The 22,510-nt window shown below is 43.7% G+C and overlaps 1 protein-coding gene across 1 annotated transcript in view; it reads right to left on the bottom strand.

The window, feature by feature from the left end:
• Positions 1-22,025, bottom strand: part of LOC135512264 (phospholipase ABHD3-like) — a 33,725-nt gene extending 11,700 nt beyond the window's left edge. Inside the window, exons 1-8 of the mRNA XM_064934111.1 lie at positions 21,772-22,025; positions 20,245-20,408; positions 12,301-12,483; positions 9,057-9,102; positions 4,824-4,936; positions 4,087-4,260; positions 3,655-3,703; positions 771-936 (exon numbers count right to left, since the gene is read on the bottom strand). Of these exons, the coding sequence (XP_064790183.1) occupies positions 771-936; positions 3,655-3,703; positions 4,087-4,260; positions 4,824-4,936; positions 9,057-9,102; positions 12,301-12,483; positions 20,245-20,408; positions 21,772-21,930 (1,054 nt within the window). The 5' untranslated portion in view covers positions 21,931-22,025. The remainder of the gene's footprint in view (positions 1-770; positions 937-3,654; positions 3,704-4,086; positions 4,261-4,823; positions 4,937-9,056; positions 9,103-12,300; positions 12,484-20,244; positions 20,409-21,771) is intronic.
• Between the last annotated feature and the right edge of the window lie 485 nt (positions 22,026-22,510).

Genomic DNA, 22,510 nt, shown 5'->3' with positions numbered 1-22,510 from the left:
GAGGGCCAGTGGGAGGCTATGTAACCAACATGGAGGGCCGGTGTTGTGCTATGTAACCAACATGGAGTGCCAGTGGTGGGCTTTGTAACCAACATGGAGGGCCAGTGGGAGGCTATGTAACCAACATGGAGGGCCAGTGGTAGGCTTTGTAACCAACATGGAGGGCCAGTGGTGGGCTTTGTAACCAACATGGAGGGCCAGTGGGAGGCTATGTAACCAAAATGGAGGGCCAGTGGTGGGCTTTGTAACCAACACGGAGGGCCAGTGGGAGGCTATGTAACCAACATGGAGGGCCAGTGGGAGGCTATGTAACCAACATGGAGGGCCGGTGTTGTGCTATGTAACCAACATGGAGGGCCAGAGGTAGGCTTTGTAACCAACATGGAGGTCCAGTGGTAGGCTTTGTAACCAACATGGAGGGCCAGTGGGAGGCTTTGTAACCAACATGGAGGGCCAGTGGTAGGCTTTGTAACCAACATGGAGGGCCAGTGGTAGGCTTTGTAACCAACATGGAGGGCCAGTGGTAGGCTTTGTAACCAACATGGAGGGCCAGTGGGAGGCTATGTAACCAACATGGAGGGCCAGTGGTAGGCTATGTAACCAACATGGAGGGCCAGTGGTGGGCTTTGTAACCAACATGGAGGGCCAGTGGTAGGCTATGTAACCAACATGGAGGGCCAGTGGTGGGCTTTGTAACCAACATGGAGGGCCAGTGGGAGGCTATGTAACCAAAATGGAGGGCCAGAGGTGGGGTGTGATTGTGGACCCACCATGACTGGGAGAGAAGACGTCGTCTGCAGCGTTTAGACACAACATGGGCACCTGCACAGACTTGAGCCTGTGGATGGGACTGGCATCATGGTAGTAGTCATCATTGGTGGGGTAGCCAAACATTATAGACGTGAACCTCTCATCAAACTCACGGAGGGTCTTGGCCTGCAGGGGGGTTGGGATAAAGTCAAATTAAAAGGTGACATCCGGAAACAAAACAGTGGCTTGAGAAAGTATTCACCCCCTTGGCATTTTTACTATTTTGTTGCCTTACAACCTGGAATTAAAATAGATTTTGGGGCGGTTTGTATCATTTGATTTACACAACATGTCTACCACTTTGAAGATGCAAAATATATTTTATTGTGAAACAAACAAGAAATAAGACAACAAAAAAAACAGAAAACTTGAGCATGCATAACTATTCACCCCCCAAAGTCAATACTTTGTAGAGCCACTTTTTGCTGCAATTACAGCTGCAAGCCTCTTGGGGTATGTCTCTATAAGCTTGGCACATCTAGCCACTGGGATTTTTGCCCATTCTTCAAGGCAAAACTGCTCCAGCTCCTTCAAGTGGGATCGGTTCCACTGGTGTACAGCAGGCTTTAAGTCATACCACAGATTCTCAATTGGATTGAGGTCTGTGCTTTGACTAGGCCATTCCAAGACATTTAAATGTTTCCCCTTAAACCACTCAAGTGTTGCTTTAGCAGTATGCTTAGGGTCCTTGTCCTGCTTGAAGGTGAACCTCCACAGCATGATGCTGCCACCACCATGCTTCACTGTGGGGATGGTGTTCTCAGGGTGATAATAGGTGTTGAGTTTGCGCCAGACATAGCATTTTCCTTGATGGCCAAAAAGCTACATTTTGTCTCATCTGATCAGAGTACCTTCTTCCATATGTTTGGGGAGTCTCCCACATGCCTTTTGGCGAACACCAAATGTGTTGGCTTATTTTTTTCTTTAAGCAATGGCTTTTTTTGGCCACTCTTCTGTAAAGCCCAGCTCTGTGGAGGCTTAAAATGGTCCTATGGACAGATACTCCAATCTCCTCTGTGGAGCTTTGCAGCTCCTTCAGAGTTATCTTTGGTCTCTTTGTTGCCTCTCTGATTAATGCCCTCCTTGACTTGTCCGTGAGTTTTGGTGGGTGGCCCTCTCTTGGCAGGTTTGTTGTGGTGCCATATTCTTTAGATTTTTTTAAATAATGGATTAATGGTACTCCGTGGGATGTTCAAAGTTTCTGATATTTTTTATAACCCAACCCTGATCTGTACTTCTCCACAACTTTGCCCCTGACCTGTTTAGAGAGTTCCTTGTTCTTCAACACTGCTTGCTTGGTGGTGCCCCTTGCTTAGTGGTGTTGCAGACTCTGGGGCCTTTCAGAACAGGTGTATATATACTGAGATCATGTGACAGATCATGTGACACTTAGATTGCACACAGGTGGACTTTATTTAACTAATTATGTGACTTCTGAAGGTAATTGGTTGCACCAGATCTTATTTAGGGGCTTCATAGCAAAGGGGGTGAATACTTATGCACGCACCACTTTTCCGTTTTCTATTTTATTAAAAAATAATAATAATAATTTTAATTATTGTTTTCATTTCACTTCACCAATTTTGATTATTTTGTGTATGTCCATTACATGAAATCCAAATAAAAATCTATTTAAATTACAGGTTGTAATGCAACAACATAGGGAAAACACCAAGGGGGTGAATACTTTTGCAAGGCACTGTATGCTTTCAACAACATTGGCAGCAGCCTAACATGGCGATTCGGAGCGGACTTGAAATTCCACGAAATGAGTTTCTTTCGCATTCCTTTGATATTTTAATTATAAATTGTGCACCAATATGGTATTTTAAATGCCTATTATATTAAATGAAGTGGTCTTTAATATAGATCACGTGGAGAATTCCATAAATCTTGATTTTTAAAGATAAATAAAGGCTTGCCAAAGTGCTAAAATGCAGCATTTCACCATCATTGTAAAGCCTTTGTTATTTTGATGCTTTGACAAAGTCATTTCTGAAGATTAAAATGAATAATGTGTGTGATTAGTGATTAATTAATGTCTGTCACTCATTTTAAGGTCAACTCTGTTACATGGACTGAACTCTCGTCTTAATATGGTGAAACTATTTATTTGTAAATATTTTTTTCAAAAGTAACATTTAATTTTTAATAGTCATCGTGTAAAAGCAGGTGAGCTGGCTCTACTCTTTTTGGCCATTTTCCGGTGTTTGTGGTGGAAATTGAGCGGGTCGAGCATAACATCAACCCTGTTCTTTTTTTTACATTTGAGTAATTTAGCAGGTGCTCTTATCTAGTGCAATTTACAGTTGGTTCATTCATCTTAAGATAGCTAGGTGGGACAACCACATATCACAGTCATAGTAAGTCTTTTTTTCTCAATAAAGTAGCTATCAGAAAAGTTAGTAAGGAAAAAACAAACAAACCCATAGATATACAGGCTTGAAATGTTTTAGAAATTTCATTTTTTTGTGAAGCTTATTTTCAATTGCCACTCCCTGTTGCACACAACAAGCTTCCATTCCCCTTGTCACGAGGTGATTTATGGCTGATTTAAGATTAAATTGTCAACCCTGTTATGGTCAACCCTATTACTTTATTTGGCTATTATTAGGAACTTACTATAGTAATTTTTTAAATTGTACCTCTTGAGATGGGAAATGTGTTTTTTATGAAGCTGAACATGTGCTCTTTATGACAGAGTGTAAACATTTTGTGAAACCAAACTTTTTTTTGACCAAGTTACACTTCTCAAAGGCACCAAATTGGTGGAACATTCCAGATGGGTTGCTTTTTTTCTTTGATTGTATTAGAAGAGGTCATTAAAAAGGTTGTGCATTTTACCTTCATCACATGATCAATGTCGTAACTCTTCTCAAGCACAGATTTGTGTCTAGAGGAGAGAAAAACACAAGGAAGCAGGAAGTAGGTTTGCTTCAATGGGGAACATAGGGAAGCATGTGGGTTTGCTTCAATATCCATTGGCAATGTCCATTAAATGATTTGGGCCTGACAGTGGAGTACCGAGTGCTGAGCACTGTGACAACTGCTGCTGTAAAAATGGATTTATAAAATACATTTGATTGATTGAGATAGGAAAATATTCCAAGAGAGAGAGAGAGAAAGAGAAAGAGCTTTTAGCTGTTAGCTTTTAGAGCCCATCCTCAGGGGTTGCTCAAAGCTAACATCTAAAAGCTAAACAAATGTAGCTCAGTGCAACTAAGAGCTAAGAGCTAATCTAGGCAAATCCTCCAGCCTTCTACGGCGAACACCCACCTGTCCACGCCTGCCTGCAGGCAGCTGGTGAGATAGGAGTTGAAGAGAAAGCGGTCCAGAGGCTTCTCCAATGACGCTGTGCACTCAAACACATCCCAGCCTGCCGAGAACACAACCACACCTTTCAGACATGTCTCTCTGCCCTTCCTCCCCAGGTAGTTCGCCAGCATCATCCTGGGATTAGAAAGACAGGGAGAGGGTAGGGGGAGAGGGGGGAGGATGGTGGAGGGGAGAGGGGAGAGAGGGTGGGGGAGAAGGGAGAGGGGAAACCCTCACTTAGGTAGGGGATTATAGCTGTAATACCTCTTTTGACATTGTGTAAGTACTACTGAGAGGCTGAGCTCTCAGAATCAAATGAAAAGTGGTGTTGCTGACAGAGGAAAGGAGGAGGCTGCAAAATAAAATACAATACATAACCAACCCATGACAACATTTCTGCTGGTGAGCGTTTCCCTCAGTTTTTGAGAAATCAATATAAACATATAGATGGGACAACCAAGTACTTTCCAGGCTCTACATAAAAGGTGGTATCTTTAGACTGACTCCCACAGTTCAGTGAAGTGATACTGTAGTATAGTATTGCTCCATACATACATGTATGTCCCGTTGACATCAATACGGTAGCCTACATCAACACACATGATTTATACAGTCTGAGTAATGCATGGAGCTCTCAGGATTTGGGCCATAGTGTCAATTCCATTGAAGTGAGAAAACATTAAGAGGCACCTACTAACCCGCCCATGGAGACCCCAGCAGCCATGAGAGGGGCGTCCTCATTTGTCCTCTGGATGTGTTCGATGACCGCCTCCAGGTCTTCTGTGTTGGCAGCACAGTATGTTCTGGGAGTCTGGTAGCACACAAAGTTATGAAGAGTTAACTCTGAGTGTGTGTGTGTGTGTGTGTGTGTGTGTGTGTGTGTGTGTGTGTGTGTGTGTGTGTGTGTGTGTGTGTGTGTGTGTGTGTGTGTGTGTGTGTGTGTGTGTGTGTGTGCGTGTCCATGTCCCTTTTAGTGTTACAGCACAGTTTTTCTGTTAGATTGACTTTCAACCGTAAGGAGGATAGTACTGCGAACTAAAACACACACACACACACACACGCAAATATCACTGCGACCTCTGCATGTGCACACACTGTTCCGGCGATCTATATTCAGATGTGCAGAGCAATCATACTGTAAATGAAATGAATTACACGCAAGCCTTCACACTTCCCTCTCTCACACATGTGCACAAACTCTGCTTGTGACTTGAAGGTCAAACACTCTCCATGATGCTATACAGCATATTCATCATGCTGGATTGGAATGAGTGGTAGAAAAAAAGCTCTGGCATTACAAATGGCTGACTCAGGGACAGGGGCTATTTAGAGTTAAAGCAGTAGCAAACAAAGGAGGAGATATACTATAATAACATTTAAGCCTGCTGCTGGACAGCCTTTTTCAGATACTGGCCCGTAGTATCTGTCCATCACAAGCACTATCAATTAATGCAAGCATTCTTCTATCACATTGAGCAAGCGATCCACTGACAGTGAAATAACACCACAGACATGGAGAACAATAATGGACCAATAAGGTTAGAGAAAAGAAAATTAGTAAAACACTAACTGAATTCAAACACTTGTTCAATCTAGAACAGATCCTAGAACAGATTGTCACACCCTGACCATAGTTTGCTTTGTTTTGGTGTGATCTGAGTGGGCATTCTATGTTGGATGTCTTGTTTGTCTGTTTCTGTGTTTGGGCCTGATATGGTTCTCAATCAGAGGCAGGTGTTAGTCATTGTCTCTGATTGGGAACCATATTTAGGTAGCCTGTTTGGTGTTGGGTTTTGTGGGTGATTGTTTCCTGTCTTTGTCGCACCAGATAGGGCTGTTTTGGTTTTTCCACGTTTATTGTTTTGTATTAGGTCAACATTGGATCATTCAGAGATCCTCACTGAACTTCTGGAGAGAGTTTGCTGCACTGAAAGTAAAGGGGCTGAATAATTTTGCACGCCCAATTTTTCAGTTTTTGATTTGTTAAAAAAGTTTGAAATATCCAATAAATGTCGTTCCACTTCATGATTGTGTCCCACTTGTTGTTGATTCTTCACAAAAAAATACAGTTTTATATCTTTATGTTTGAAGCCTGAAATGTGGCAAAAGGTCGCAAAGTTCAAGGGGGCCAAATACTTTCGCAAGGCACAGTATCTTCTTTCTCTCTGGCTGCAAACTGGGACTACCAGTATTTTTCTTCATCAATATTCTTGCACAAAGTTCAGCCTGAATGTTTTTTCACAGCAGCCATATCCAGTTGCTGTTTCTTCATAGTCTACATTCGAGTAAATTACTTGAGTGGAGTAGGAACTCGACTGGTGCTTTTCCATTGAGACTTACCCCCACACCAATGGGCCACCAGTGTTTTATGCTATTGTAAGTTCTCGTGTTATTGTGTTTCCATCAGGAGTGTGACACTAAAGACTAATCAACAACCTCTGCATCATTCAAGACTTGCTTTGTGAGAAGATGTTAAAGTTCACAGTTAGCCATGGTTATGTAAATTCCAGCTGAAAAGTATCCAGGGCCTTGCCTGGGCCCCAAGAGCAGGTCCGACGCAGCCATGGCCCAATGAGACACGGATACCGGCCCACGTAGATGGAAACAGAAAGGTCTGAGCCTTTTAGGTAAAACACTGAGGTAAATCCTGCATGGAAATATGCCATACTGGTAATGTTGCAACAATAATAAAAACAGATTGAAACAATTTCCTTTTCAATGATACAGTAATAAAGTTGTCTACTACAATACAGATACAATATAAAGTTCAAAGTCCAATAACCATCCATTGAAACATGATGTGAATTAAATGGACCAACTAAAGCATTTATGGTATGTTAAATGCTAAGACGAACCCAGGCGGTTCGAGACCTGAAGAATTGCATTAGCTCCGAAAGGTAATGCTTAGACTTTAACTGAGCGGGCTACCACACTATTGTGGTGTGTGAGTGGGGGGTCAGTGTGGAGTTAGGGCAGTAGCCCTAGTTGTGGCCAAGCAAAGGGCACTTCTCACAGAGCAGAACATTCATTCTAACACTGTGCCCTATTTAAACAATGGACGCCATTCACACTCAACTGGCTGCAGAGAAAACAGTCACAAAGGCGTATGGAAGTGTAGTCATTTACATAAAACTTCAGCACAATTCCTCAAAGTTAATGGAAGGATGATAATTCCTTTCTTACAACCACGTTATGTATTGCAATAGTTGTAACCATTCTTCACATATGCACTCATAGAGATCCTACTAAATTAGTAGTATTGTAATTCCTGATTCTGTGTGTGCACTACAGTACTGGCCCAGTTTGGCAACTGAGAACAGCCCTTTCAGATGAAACCCTGGCCTGGGGTCGCCGTTGTAGTATTAGAACTCGTGTGTGTGTTCTTGCTTGCGTGCATGTGTTTGTGTCTATGTGACTGCACATGTGAATACAACAAGGACAAGACACAAAACAACCCATTCATTCATTCGAGAGCACAGATCTCAAAAGGGACATTGGACGAATTGTGGCCACATACTATGGTATGATACAAGATTCCAATTGTGGATTGGCTGAGCTGTTCGGGTGACACTGGTATGTAATATAATTACCCACTGGGCACAGACAAGTTCAATGTCTAGTTTTGATTTACCTTTGGTTGAGTTGTCAATTAACGTGAACTCAACATGAAATCATGCCATTGGGATTGAGGTTAAAAGTTGGGTGAAATAAAATACAAAATGCCCTCGACTTTTTACAAATCCAATCAGTTTTCCCATGTTGATTCAACGTCCTCACATAGATTTTTTTGGAGGTTGAAATTACGTGGAAACCATGTTGATTCAGCCAGTTTTTGTCCAGGGCATATGCACATTTTTTAACAAGCCAGCGTCTTTTGAATAGCATTATAGTCTTTCTCACTTCAATGAAGATTGACAGTAAAGAGCTAATTGTTGGCTAAATATATCTAGATTTTTATTTCACCTTTATTTAAGCAGGTAGGCTAGTTGAGAACAAGTTCTCATTTACAACTACGACCTGGCCAAGATAAAGCAAAGCAGTTCGACACAAACAACTACACAGAGTTACACATGGAATAAACAAACATATAGTCAATAATACAGTAGAAAAAGTATATACAGTGTGTGCAAATGAGGTAAGATAAGGGAGGTAAAGCAATAAATAGGCCAGGGTGGCGATGTAATTACAATATAGCAATAAACACTGGAATGGTAGATGTGCAGAAGATGAATGTGCAAGTAGAGATACTGGGGTGCAAATGAGCAAGATAAATAAATAAATACAGTATGGGGATGAGGTAGTTGGATGGGCTATGTACAGTGATCTGTGAGCTGCTCTGACAGCTGGTGCTTAAAGCTAGTGAGGGAGATATGAGTCTCCAGCTTCAGTGATTATATATGAACGGAAATAGATTCAAAGATACACCTTGTGGGTCGTCGTGAAGGCAGGACAGGGAAAGCTCATTCTGCTCTATTGACCAGTGCTAGAATACACTATCTGTCCACTTAATAATTCCTGCTATGTGAGAACATCGTCTGTCTGCACACTGTCTGGACTAGGCTCCTTGTGGGTTACCCAATATACTATGGGTTACACATGCCACGTGTGACACAGACACAGACATGCTATGGGGTGCTGAAGAACAGCTCCAATCACAATGCAAGGGAAAGCATGCACTCTGCCAGTGACAACTGCACAGGCATGTAGAGTAGAGTGCCAAAAGGATGTAGGTCCTATGTCGTTGTGTCATGTTGTGAGTGTTTGCATATCTGTGTAGATTAAGATGCCTTTTGATTGGACATGAAGATGCATTTTGATTGTACAGAGTAATATAGTCATTGAAAAAATGTATGTTTTTAAATGCATGTCTGAATTGAAAACCTAAAAGTCATACACGCAAAAATCCTTTTAAACTGTACTTTGATTCTTACCAAGAGAGTTTCACCAGACACCCCTCTGTTGTTGAATACCGCACACCTGAAACACAACAAAAACATGCTCTAAATAAACCTTTAACATCCTTTCATTAAATTGCATTCCTTGCATTAGTTTCACCAATGTACATTTTGTGTCATAATAATGTTCTAACTTCCAGGTGCATTCTCTTACAGGTGCACAGTCTACCAGGTGCATTCTCTTACAGGTGCACAGTCTACCAGGTGCATTCTCTTACAGGTGCACAGTCTACCAGGTGCATTCTCTTACAGTTGCACAGTCTACCAGGTGCATTCTCTTACAGGTGCACAGTCTACCAGGTGCATTCTCTTACAGGTGCACAGTCTACCAGGTGCATTCTCTTACAGGTGCACAGTCTACCAGGTGCATTCTCTTACAGGTGCATTCTCTTACAGGTGCACAGTCTACCGGGTGCATTCTCTTACAGATGCACTGTCTTACAGATGCATTCTCTACTGGTGCACTGTCCTCCAGGTGCATTCTCTTATAGGTGCACTGTCCTCCAGGTGCATTCTCTTACTGGTGCACTGTCCTCCAGGGGCATTCTCTTATAGGTGCACTGTCCTCCAGGTGCATTCTCTTACTGGTGCACTGTCTTCCAGGTGCACCACGTGAACTGCTACCAAACAATGTTTAGACAAATGTACTTCACAGCAGTGAAAAGGGAATAAGGTGAATATATAAAGAAACCAGTGGAGGCTGCTAAGGGGAGGACGGCTCATAATAATGTCTAGAACGGAGCAAATGGAATGGCATCAAACACATAGAAACCATGTGTTTAATACTATTCCACAGGGCCACAGTGACTCCCAACCCCTCCTGTCTCAGCCTCCAGTGTTATGCTGCAATAGTTTATGTGTCGGGGGGCTAGGGTCAGTCTAGGCTAAGGTCAGTTATATCTGGAGTATTTCTCCTGTCTTATCCGGTGTCCTGTTTGAATTTAAGAATGCTCCCTCTAATTCTCTCTCTTTCTCTCTCTTTCTCTCTTGCTCTCTTTCTCTTCTCTCGGAGGACCTGAGCCCTAGGACCATGCCTTAGGACTACCTGGCCTGATGACTCCTTGCTGTCCCATGTCCACATGGTTGTGCTGTTGCTCCAGTTTCAACTGATCTGCCTGCGGCTATGGAACCCTGACCTGTTCACTGGATGTGCTACCTTGTCCCGGACCTGCTGTTTTTTACTCTCTCTCTCTACCGCACCTGCTGTCTCTAACTCTGAATGACCGGCTATGAAAAGCCAACTAACATTTACTCCTGAGGCGCTGACCTGTTGCACCCTCTACAACCACTGCTATTATTATTTTTATTTGACCCTGCTAGTCATCTATGAACGTTTAAACATCTTGGCCATGTACTGTTATAATCTCCACCCGGCACAGCCAGAAGAGGACTGGCCACCCCTCAGAGCCTGGTTCCTCTCTAGGTTTCTTCCTAGGTTCCTGCCTTTCTAGGGAGTTTTTCCTAGCCACCGTGCTTCGACATCTGCATTGCCTGCTGTTTGGGGTTTTAGGCTGGGTTTCTGTATTGCACTTTGTGACATCGGCTGATGTAAAAAGGGCTTTATAAATACATTTGATTATAAATAGATGTGATTGATTTTGCGCCAGATATTACCACAAGCCCATCCTCCCCAATTAAGGTGCTACCAACCACCTGTGAAAGAGACATATCTGTTGTTGTATTAGTCCTGAAGACCTGAACAGCAATAGCATAAATCTCTCTCTAGTCATCTGTTATCTAAGAGACTTGCTGTGAAAATTCAGCAGCAGGGTAGGGACATGCTGTAGGTTGGGGTGTGGACAGGGCAGAGGATGGTGTGACGCACATTCACTTCCTCCTGCATAGCCGAAGCTGGTTGGGCTAAGCTCAGCTGCAAAGCTTGTACCAGTAAGCTGTAATTCATTAAGCTTGCAGGACAGGGCCGGGGTGAGTGCAGGGGTGGAAAGATGCTGAGTTTGCCTGCTTGTCCCCCCTCGCTGCCCTGCTCTGTTTGCCTGCCCCCTCCCTCTCTTCTCTGCCCCCCTTCTCTTCTCCGCCTCCCTCCCTCTCTTCTCTGCCCCTCTCCCTATCTTCTCCGCCCCCTTCTCTTCTCTGCCCCCCTCCCTCTCTTCTCTGCCCCCTCCCTCTCTTCTCTGCCCCCTTCTCTTCTCTGCCCCCTCCCTCTCTTCTCTGCCCCTCTCCCTCTCTTCTCTGACCCCCTTCTCTTCTCTGCCCCCCTCCCTCTCTTCTCTGCCCTCCTCCCTCTCTTCTCTGTCCCCCTCCCTCTCTTCTCTGTCCCCCCTTCCTCTCTTCTCTGCCCCTCTCCCTATCTTCTCTGTCCCAATTCTCTTCTCTGCCCCCCTCCCTCTCTTCTCTGCCCCCTCTCTTCTCTGTCCCCCCTTCTCTTCTCTGCCCCCCTCCCTCTCTTCTCTGCCCCCTCCCTCTCTTCTCTGTCCCCCTCCCTCTCTTCTCTGTCCCCCTCCCTCTATTCTCTGCCCCCTCCCTCTCTTCTCTGTCCCCCCTTCCTCTCTTCTCTGTCCCCCTTTCTCTTCTCTGCCCGCTTCCCTGCCCCCTCCATCTCTTCTCTGCCCCTCTCCCTATATTCTCTGCCCCCTCCCTCTCTTCTCTGCCCCCTCTCTCTCTTCTCTGCCCCCTCCCTCTCTTCTCTGCACCTCTCCCTCTCTTCTCTGTCCCCCTCCCTCTCTTCTCTGTCCCCCTTCTCTTCTCTGCCCCCCTCCCTCTCTTCCCCGCCCCCTCCATCTCTTCTCTGCCCCCCTCTCTCTGCTCTGCGCCCTCCCTCTCTTCTCTGCCCTCCCTCTGTTTGAAAGAATGAGTGCAGCGAACACAGAGGGGCCTTTCAGAGGATAACAAACTGCCACTCTCAGCATCTCTTAGTGCTTGTGCAATATTCAGCTCTTTCTTTCCAAAGCAGGTCTGCACTGCTCTGCCTACTGAGAGCTTGGCGAGCCTTTCTTTCAGCAGCTACTTACCTCAAGTAACCTTAATCCATTCATACACCGTTTTCAACTCCTAACATATGCAATATCTTGGGACTTTCATTGCAAAGATAATGTATTTGAATTTGGACTATTGAACTACAATGCACTAAAACAGATGAGCAAACGTTGACTGTGCTTACAATATTCCTACAGGTTAAGGCATAGGACCAATCCACATTATTGAATTGAACAACCCGTCTGAATGAATAAAAACTGCAGTACTTGGAATCAGGACCACCCACCTATAACCTAGATCCCTGCTCTGCTGCACCATGTGGAGGATGTAGGACTCTCTGCTGGTACCGGTCAGGCCTGGAAGCAGCAGGACGGTGGGCCGTGTGGCCGCGTTGGGGTGGGAGGCGCTGTCATCGTTGTCGAACCAATCCAGAGAGATCTGTCCTCCATCGTCTGCTCTAATGAGCTCACTGCAAAGAGAGGGTCAGATATAACAGTCAGGGCAGAAAAGGACACCACTAAGTTACACACACACTCTCTGCAAGTAGGCCTAGGTTCTACACTGCAGCTTCCTTACAATACCCACACACTCTGCAAGTAGGCCTAGGTTCTAGGTTCTACACTGCAGCTTCCTTACAATACCCACACACTCTGCAAGTAGGCCTAGGTTCTAGGTTCTACACTGCAGCTTCCTTACAATACCCACACACTCTGCAAGTAGGCCTAGGTTCTAGGTTCTACACTGCAGCTTCCTTACAATACCCACACACTCTGCAAGTAGGCCTAGGTTCTAGGTTCTACACTGCAGCTTCCTTACAATACCCACACACTCTGCAAGTAGGCCTAGGTTCTAGGTTCTACACTGCAGCTTCCTTACAATACCCACACACTCTGCAAGTAGGCCTAGGTTCTAGGTTCTACACTGCAGCTTCCTTACAATATGTTCAGTAAAGCAGAAGCTCATTGCACAGAATGCAGAGGAAATACTCAACCTCCAAGGTTCTTACATATTATGCTTTGTGATTTAAAAAAAACAGAACTACAGCATCCATATAGGGACCAACAAGACAATACATGACTTTTGTTAATAATTCTATACAGTAAAGTATTAGATTTCATATATATCCTGTATAGATTGCATTAGATAGGGTATAGTATGTACACTGTACTGCACATGATACTGCTTTCTAACCAAACCTCCAATCAGGACACAGCAAAAAGGCATTGTTCTTTACTCAAATGTCCCTCTTCAGTTACAGGTACAAGGATTACTACAGTGTGAACCCATCACCAACGTTACCTTTGCCAAAGGGAACGCAGTCTAGCACTAGTTGACAACCACTTAATTTCCCTAGCGATCAGCCTCTCAGGCTTCGTTTACACAGGCAGCCCAATTCAGATCTTTTTCCAATTATTTGTCATATGTGATACAAAAAAAAATGGAAGCTGATTTTTTTACTTCAAATTTATACTGCATCCATATGTGGATCTCAATCCTGATATAATTTGGATGATCCCTACGCAACCTGTCTGGACACTCAAACCCAATTTTTTGTCCTGAATGGATTTTTTTGCACATGACCTGCCCGTTCCCTTGACAACCACCCCTCAAACGCAAAGGAACAGTGACATGAAATTAGCTTTGCATCTGTGTGCTACTTCAGATGCTACATCAGTGTGAATGTGCAAATCTGATATGGGTCACATGTAAAACTGAGGATGGACAGTGAGAAGAAAAGACCAGGTTACTCAGAAGCAGTGAAGGGCACGGATGGCGAAGAGGGAAGGGTGGTGGGGGGCGGAGAGCTCGCTGCAGCAGCAGTGGATTCTTATGGAGAATCAATTTCTAGTTTCCACAAGTCTAGGCCATCAGCTGAGGTCAACAAATCCCAGTGCAATCCATCTCACACCACCAAACCACCAAGCGAGCGACCAGGCGACAACACCAACATGGCTGGCCCTGCGGCCCATGTACAGTATGTCTGTCTAATTGGAAGTGGAATGAAATTATAGAACCACACCAGCATTAAATATGTACTTAAAGGCCAGACTGGGGCAGCCACTGGGGTTGTAGGCCATGCACCAATCTGGAGCTAGCTGGTCAGAGCATGCACCAATCGGAAGTGAGCCTGACCCACCGAATAGTAGGAGGAGGACAACTCTTTCAAATCCAATCAAAAAATTGCAAGATGTTATTTCAGGTGCAGCAAAATGCTTGTTTCTTTTTTTAATGTCACTTTTATTTAACCAGGTAGGCTAGTTGAGAACAAGTTCTAATTTACAACTGCGACCTGGCCAAGATGAAGCAAAGCAGTGTGACACAAACAACAGCACAGAGTTACACATGGAATAAACAAGCGTACAATCAATAACACAATAGAAAAAAAGAAAGCCTATATACAGTGTGTGCAAATGGCGTGAGGAGGTAAGGAAATAAATAGGCCATTATAGCCAAGTAATTACAATTTAGCAAATTAACACTGGAATGATAGATGTGCAGATGATGATGTGCAAGTAGAAATACTGGTGTTCAAAAGAGCAGAAAAGTAAATAAAAACAATATGGGGATGAGGTAGGTAGATTGAGTGGGCTATTTACAGATGGGCTCTGTACAGCTGCAGCGATCGGTTAGTTGCTCAGATAGCTGATTTTTAAAGTTAGTGGGGGAAATATAAGTCTCCAGCTTCAGCGATTTTTGCAAATCGTTCCAGTCATTGGCAGCAGAGAACTGGAAGGAAAGGCGGCCAAAGGAGGTGGCTTTGGGGATGACCAGTGAAATATACCTGCTGGAGCACGTGCTTGGGGTGGGTGTTGCTATCGTAACCAGTGAGCTGAGATAAGGCAGAGCTTAACCTAGCATAGACTTATAGATGACCTGGAGCCAGTGGGTCTGATGACAAATATGTAGCAAGGGCCAGCTGACTAGAGCATACAGGTCGCAGTGGTGGGTGGTAAATGGGGCTTTGGTGACAAAACAGATGGCACTGTGATAGACCGCATCCAGTTTTCTGAGTAGAGTGTTGGAGGCTATTTTGTAAATGACATCGCCGAAGTCGAGGATCGGTAGAATAGTCAGTTTTACGAGGGTATGTTTGGCGGCGTGAGTGAAGGAGGCTTTGTTGCGAAATATGAAGCCGAATCTAGATTTTATTTTCGATTGGAGATGTTTAATATGAGTCTGGAAGGAGAGTTTACAGTCTTGCCAGACACCTATGTATTTGTAGTTGTCCACATATTCTAAGTCAGAACCGTCCAGTATTAAACTGTCATTTAATACACTGACATACTGTAGGTACAGTTGGGAGAACAAGTATTTGATACACTGCCGATTATGCAGGTTTTCATACTTACAAAGCATGTAGAGGACTGTAATTTTTGTCATAGGTACACTTCAACTGTGAGAGACGGAATCTAAAGCAAAAATCCAGAAAATCACTTTGCATGATTTTTAAGTAATTAATTTGCATTTTATTGCATGACATAAGTATTTGATCACCTACCAACCAGTAAGAATTCCGTCTCTCACAGACCTGTTAGTTTTTCTTTAAGAAGCCCTCCTGTTCTCCACTCATTACCTGTATTAACTGCACCTGTTTGAACTCGTTACCTGTATAAAAGACACCTGTCCACACACTCAATCAAACAGACTCCAACCTCTCCACAATGGCCAAGACCAGAGAGCTGTGTAAGGACATCAGGGATAAAATGGTAGACCTGCACAAGGCTGGGATGGGCTACAGGACAATAGGCAAGCAGCTTGGTGAGAAGGCAACAACTGTTGGTGCAATTATTAGAAAATGGAAGAAGGTCAAGATGAGGGTCAACCACCCTCGTTCTGGGGCTCCATGCAAGATCTCACCTCGTGGGACATTAATGATCATGAGGAAGGTGAGGGATCAGCCCAGAACTACACAGCAGGACCTGGTCAATGACCTGAAGAGAGCTGGGACCTCAGTCTCAAAGAATTAGTAACACACTACGTTAGTAACACACTATGCCGTCATGGATTAAAATCCTGCAGCGCACGCAAGGTCCCCCTGCTCAAGCCAGAGCATGTCCAGGCCCGTCTGAAGTTTGCCAATGACCATCTGGATGATCCAGAGGAGGAATGGGAGAAGGTCATGTGGTCTGATGAGACAAAAATAGAGCATTTTGATCTAAACTCCACTCGCTGTGTTTGGAGGAAGAAGAAGGATGAGTACAACCCCAAGAACACCATCCCAACCGTGAAGCATGGAGGTGGAAACATCATTCTTTGGGGATGCTTTTCTGCAAAGGGGACAGGACGACTGCACCGTATTGAGGGGAGGATGGATGGGGCCATATATCGCGAGATCTTGGCCAACAACCTCCTTCCCTCAGTAAGAGGATTGAAGATGGGTCGTGGCTGGGTCTTCCAGCATGACAACGACCCAAAACACACAGCCAGGGCAACTAAGGAGTGGCTCCTTGCTGCAGTGTGTGCAAACCTGGTCAAGAACTACAGGAAATGTATGAACTCTGTAATTGCAAACAAAGGTTTCTGTACCAAATATTAAGTTCTGCTTTTCTGATGTATCAAATACTTATGTCATGCAATAAAATGCAAAGAAATTGGCCTCCCGGGTGGCGCAATGGTTAAGGGCGCTATACAGCACCAGCTGTGCCATCAGAGACTTTGGGTTCGCGCTCAGGCTCTGTTGTAACCGGCTGCGACCGGGAGGTCCGTCGGCCTAGCGTCGTCCGGGTTAGGGAGGGCTTGGCCGGTAGGGATGTCCTTGTCTCATCACGCACCAGCGACTCCTGTGGCGGGCCGGGCATAGTGCGCGCTAACCAAGGTTGTCAGGTGCACAGTGTTTCCTCTGACACATTGGTGCGGCTGGCTTCCGGGTTGGATGCGCGCTGTGTTAAGAAGCAGTGTGGCTTGGTTGGGTTGTGTATCAGAGGACGCATGACTTTCTACCTTCGTCTCTCCCGAGCCCATACGGGAGTTGGAGCGATAAGACAAGATAGTAGCTACTAAAAAAACAATTGGATACCATGAAATTGGGGAGAAAAAGGGGTAAATAAATAAATAAATAAAAATAAATAACTTAAAAATCATACAATGTGATTTTCTGGATTTTTGTTTTAGATTCCGTCTCTCACAGTTGAAGTGTACCTATGATAAAAATTACAGACCTCTACATGTTTTGTAAGTCGGAAAACCTGCAAAATCGGCAGTGTATCAAATACTTGTTCTCCCCACTGTATATGTCTGACTGACTGCATGGCCAGCACAATAATGATAGACGGCCTATAGTCAGGCTAACATCCCCTTCTGTGGTTAGTTACCTATAGTGCCACTTTCAGCAACGGTAGTAAAGACTATTGTTTTGTTGTCATAATCTGTTCGGTGTTATCAGTTACTGTATTTATGTAGGTTGTCCACTAAGGAGCAAAGTCATCATCATCAATGGCCAACCCTGATGGAGAGTAGGCCTGCTTCTGAAAGCAATTAAGTATTTATTATGGATCCCCATTACCTCCTGCCAAGGCAGAAGCTACTCTTCCTGGGGTCCTGGAAGATTAAGGCAGTTATACAGTTTTAAAAACATTACAACACATTCATTACGTTCATCTCTATTAATCTTTATACCAAGCGGTGTCAGAGGAAGGGCCTAAAAATGGTCAAAGACCACCCCAGCCATAGACTGTTCTCTCTGCTACCGCACGGCAAGCGGTACCGGAGTGCCAAGTATAGGTCCAAAAGGCTTCTTAACAGCTTCTACCCCCAAGCCATAAGACTCCTGAACAGCTAATCAAATGGCTACCCAGCATTGTCCCCCCTCTTTTACACTGCTGCTACTCTCTGTTTATTATCTATGCATAGTCACTTTAACTCTACCTTCATGTACATATTACCTCAATTTCCTCGACTAATCTGTGCCCCCGCACATTGACTCTGTACCGGTACCCCCTGTATATAGTCTCGCAACTGTTATTTTACTGCTGCTCTTTAATTATTTTTTACTAATCTATTTTTCTGAAAACTGCATTGTTGGTTCAGGGCTTGTAAGTAAGCATTTTACTGTAAGGTAAACGACACAGGACGATACACGTAATACACAACATTATCAATAACATGTGGCGTTCGTTCCAAAGGCGCCTCATCCGTTCCCAGCTTTCTCTTCATGTTGCGCAGAATAAGATCCACTAAAGTGCTCATCTGCTCCGGCCCTACAGAACCATATCTCAAGGCCTACTGGTGGTATTCGGCGCATGTGACAAATAACATTTGATTTGATGTGATTACAGAATTCACAACACACTAAGTGTGTGCCCTCAGGCCCATACTCCACTACCACATATCTACAACACAAAATATATGTGTACGTGTGTGTACAGTGCGTAAGTTATCATGTGTGTGTATGCATTTATCTGTGCCTATGTTTGTGTTGCTTCACAGTCCCCGTTGTTCCATAAGGTATATTTTTATCTGTTTTTTAAAATCTGATTCTACTGCTGGCATCAGTTACCTGATGTGGAATAGAGTTCCATGTAATCATGGCTCGATGTAGTACTGTGCGCTTCCCATAGTCTCTTCTGGACTTGGGGACTGTGAAGAGACCTCTGGTGGTATGTCTTGTAGGATATGCATGGGTGTCTGAGCTGTGTGCTAGTCGTTTAAACAGACAGCTCGGTGCATTCAACATGTCAATACCTCTCATAAATACAAGTAGCGATGAAGTCAATCTTTCCTCTACTTTGAGCCAGGAGAGACTGGCATGCATATAGATAATGTATTTGGACAGTAAATCTGATCGAACCACTAGGCTATTTCCTACTAATTTCAGTTCTGTGGCATATACTGTACACTAACTACCCCCAACCCCTTTTAATTAATTTCAATCCACCTAATGCATGCAGGAGGCCTGGGACACCGTGACCATTAATCTCTAACAGAATGCACTAAAGAAGCCCGGGTGGCCTGAGCCAATACCATCACACAAAAGACTCTTTTCTCCTTTCTGCTGCTAAGTCTTGGCTAAGAACAAGACGCAGGACATTTGTTTCACGTTGTTAAACCTGAATGAAAGGAGTCAAAGAACGGGCACATTTCAGTACTTAGATGATCAAACCAACTGCCTTAATGCCTTAAAGCCTAATAATAAAACAATCAAAAGTGGAAGTAAGGTAAAGCCTCTTCCCAATACGGCAGGGAATTTTCTATTATTTTACTGTATGTCGCCATGGCTGCTGTCTATGTTGAAAACTGACCAATTGCGTTTGATGGTGAACCATTTTTCTTTTTTTTACCTTGATCAACCATGTGACCTGACCAGGAAAAACATAGGGCCTTAGTTCCCATACCCTTTAACCAGGGCCGGACAAAGCACCTACCTCCTGGAAGTCCCCCAGCTAACTTCCTGCATTTCAACAGATTTTACCATGGGGCAGTAAGAAAGTTTTATAATACTATTCTACACATATTGTCATGAGGCTGTGAGAAAATTTTCCAGTTTTAAAGCAAATGTCCTGCTATTCTACACATTTTTTCAGAAGGCTGAGAGAAAATGTTGCAGTTTAAAGATTTTGCCACTGCTTATGACGTCTTCATATGGTATTTGGGTTCTGGGGACCTGGGGCACGTGCCCTGCGTGCCCGTTTGGTAATCCGGCCCTGCCTTTAACTAGGGCCCAGAGTTTTTCTTTGACAGGTCACCTGCCCAGAAAGAACTCAGGGCACTAACTAACCATGCGACATTACCTAACCTAAGGATAGCAAGTGTGTTGGCTACTAGTGGTAACTGGTGATGAGTGGATAACGTCCGCTGCAGGAAGTGGATTAACTAGTCACAAGGCCAAGTGACCCTTGAACTTTGCCACACATCAATTGAACATGAAGAACAGGTCTGAGCAGAGCCCAACAAGGCTTAAAATACTTGAAATACATACAGTGTTCTTTTTGGTAAACAGGACATGTATAACGTGCAAGTGTATTGTGAAACCAACACCATGCAACAGGCTTATCTCTTATTAGACAAAAACACCATGATTTTTTAACCCTTTCTCCAGTTTAATTCCAGTTCACCCAGTTTCATTTCACCATCACAGCAGGGAAACACTCCCCCTTAACATGCTGAAGATCTTCTCAGTATGTTCTCTATTCATTTTTAGATAGTTGTTTCAACACTGGACAGAGATACGACTTATTATAGTGTTTCTACAATAATACTGTTACCATCACGTCTGATCCTATAAAAGTCTTACTTTCTGTAGCTGACCCCCGGTTTAGCCGTGACGAAGGGCCTGAGCACCGTCTGGATCCGGCTCTCCCAGCACCAGAAGGTGGGGTAGTAGATCTCTGACACCACGGGACATTGGTCCCGCAGGAACTGGTAGAACTTCTTTCCACCAGAAATCAGTTGGGGCTTCTGCAATACAAGACATGAACAGTGTGAGTCAGTGATGTGGCTTTCCAATAATGACGTTGGCTCATAGCTTGTGTAGAGAGAGAGATATAGACCATGAGGATTGAAAAGATACTTCACATACGTTTCAAGATTCAAAGATGTTTTAATTTGTGATTTAAACTATTTGGGGTTAAACTATTTCAAACATCAAATGGTTTTAATCAGATCTGTGCCAAGTGAAAGAGAAATGCTTGTGCTCTTTCTCTTATACCAATTTAAATGGCAAAATGTATACTACTGATGACATACTCTTGAAAAAAGTTCTTATACTTCATCATCATTCACCATCTACATAACCCCTCTCTTACAGTACCCATATAGTGCAGCCTCTTCACTGAAATCATGTGATACATATAATTCTCTGTCTTGCACTTTAATAAATGACATGTCAACAGATTTCCATATGGTTTATTTGCTGGTGGTGCAACCTTTCTGTAACATTCCAAACAAACTATCTCCACAACTAGAGTGTAATTATATGCACTATCAAGACTGGAATCTCAATATTATATTGCTCTACTTTTAGTCTAGTGGACTGTGTAAAGTGTCAGAAAAGATGAAATGTTTTGATGAGTTATAGAGACATTCTGCAATCACTATTGATGGAAAGGAAGGAGACTGGTAATGAGGATACAGTGACAGACACAGTGATAGGCTGTGTTGTAACTGGGATTATATGAGGTCACCACCATATCAAATCAAACATATCTGTCATGTCAGAGCATAGAGACCTTGCATCTCTGAATTTAAGTATAAGGAATAATAGAATGCATGACCCCTTCTAATATGTTTTTATATAATCTAACATTAGCCTAATGGTATGTAGCCTAGGCCTATGTGTTTAATTATTGGGGGAAATTGAATATGGGGGGGAAAAACATTCATTTGTGACTATGCAGTAGGCTACACTGCATACAGATGTTTGACAGCTTGTATAACAATAGTCTATACCCAGCCTTCTAAGATTACAAAAAGGACTCACGATTAAAAAATATATCCAGCCTAAATGGCAATTTAACATTTGTATATCCGTAGGCCTTGTACAAATATTGAAATGTCACATTTAGTCTAAAGAAAATACGACACCATTTTATTGAAAGATGTCATATCACATGTGCAGTACCGTTGACGCTCGTCGGCTACTGAAATAATCAGCCTCCTCTGCAAACCATCCAGCTGCTGAGCCGGTTTGATGCGCAAAAGCGCCAGCGATATCCTCCATCATAATAACCTTTATGACACCTTTTAATAAGATAATTGCCCGTTACAATATATCCCTTTCTATTAAATAATGATTATTCAAAGCAGCCTCTGTGACCCCTACCTTCGCAACAGAGATCAAGTAGTAGTAGGCATAAGCTGCGCTGAAGCCGAGCACCAGTGACAGTACTCCAGATCCAAAAAGGCCCACTTTCACTTGATTTTCCAAATAAAGTGACAGGTCCCTTGTCAAAACATTAAAATTGAAGTCCAGTGAGATCATTGCCAGGTCCCTCTTATGTCGCGCTCTTCAGGTATAGCGGCCAGGATCGAATGAAAACCTCTGCTGCTCAGGAATGGATGCATGCACTAACGTTCAGCAATGTGCAGAGAAGGGGAGAGTCAAGGGAAGGGGAGCGATATATTTAGAGGCAGACGATGGCGCTCTTTGACCGGCCTGCGCTGAGCTGTAGCAGGCGTAATTGTAGGCTTTCATAACACTTGCAGTGGATGCAGCCTAAATTGCATTGGGGATAGTCAAGGCTGTGTCACATCACTGGGACTGGAATTATGCAGGGCCATGAGCCATATGGAAATCTTGGCCTGAGCAAAAAATGTGTCTAGCACACAGCTCGGAAACTCATGAATACCCTACAAGACATGCCATCAGAGGTCTCTTCACAATCCCCATGTCCATGACATACTATGGGAGGAAACTGATGAAGGGAGTAGAATCAGATTTAAACAAATATAAAAAAATACACCTTATGGAATAGCGGGACTATGAAGAGACACACACAGGTACAGACACACAAATACACAAACAAACTCTAGCACACTCACTCTTCATACACTTACATTGT

Source organism: Oncorhynchus masou, chromosome 3, assembly GCF_036934945.1.
Source record: "Oncorhynchus masou masou isolate Uvic2021 chromosome 3, UVic_Omas_1.1, whole genome shotgun sequence".
Classification (NCBI taxonomy): domain Eukaryota; kingdom Metazoa; phylum Chordata; class Actinopteri; order Salmoniformes; family Salmonidae; genus Oncorhynchus; species Oncorhynchus masou.
Note: the sequence above shows the minus strand (reverse complement) of the source record. Positions and strands in the feature narration are given on the sequence as shown.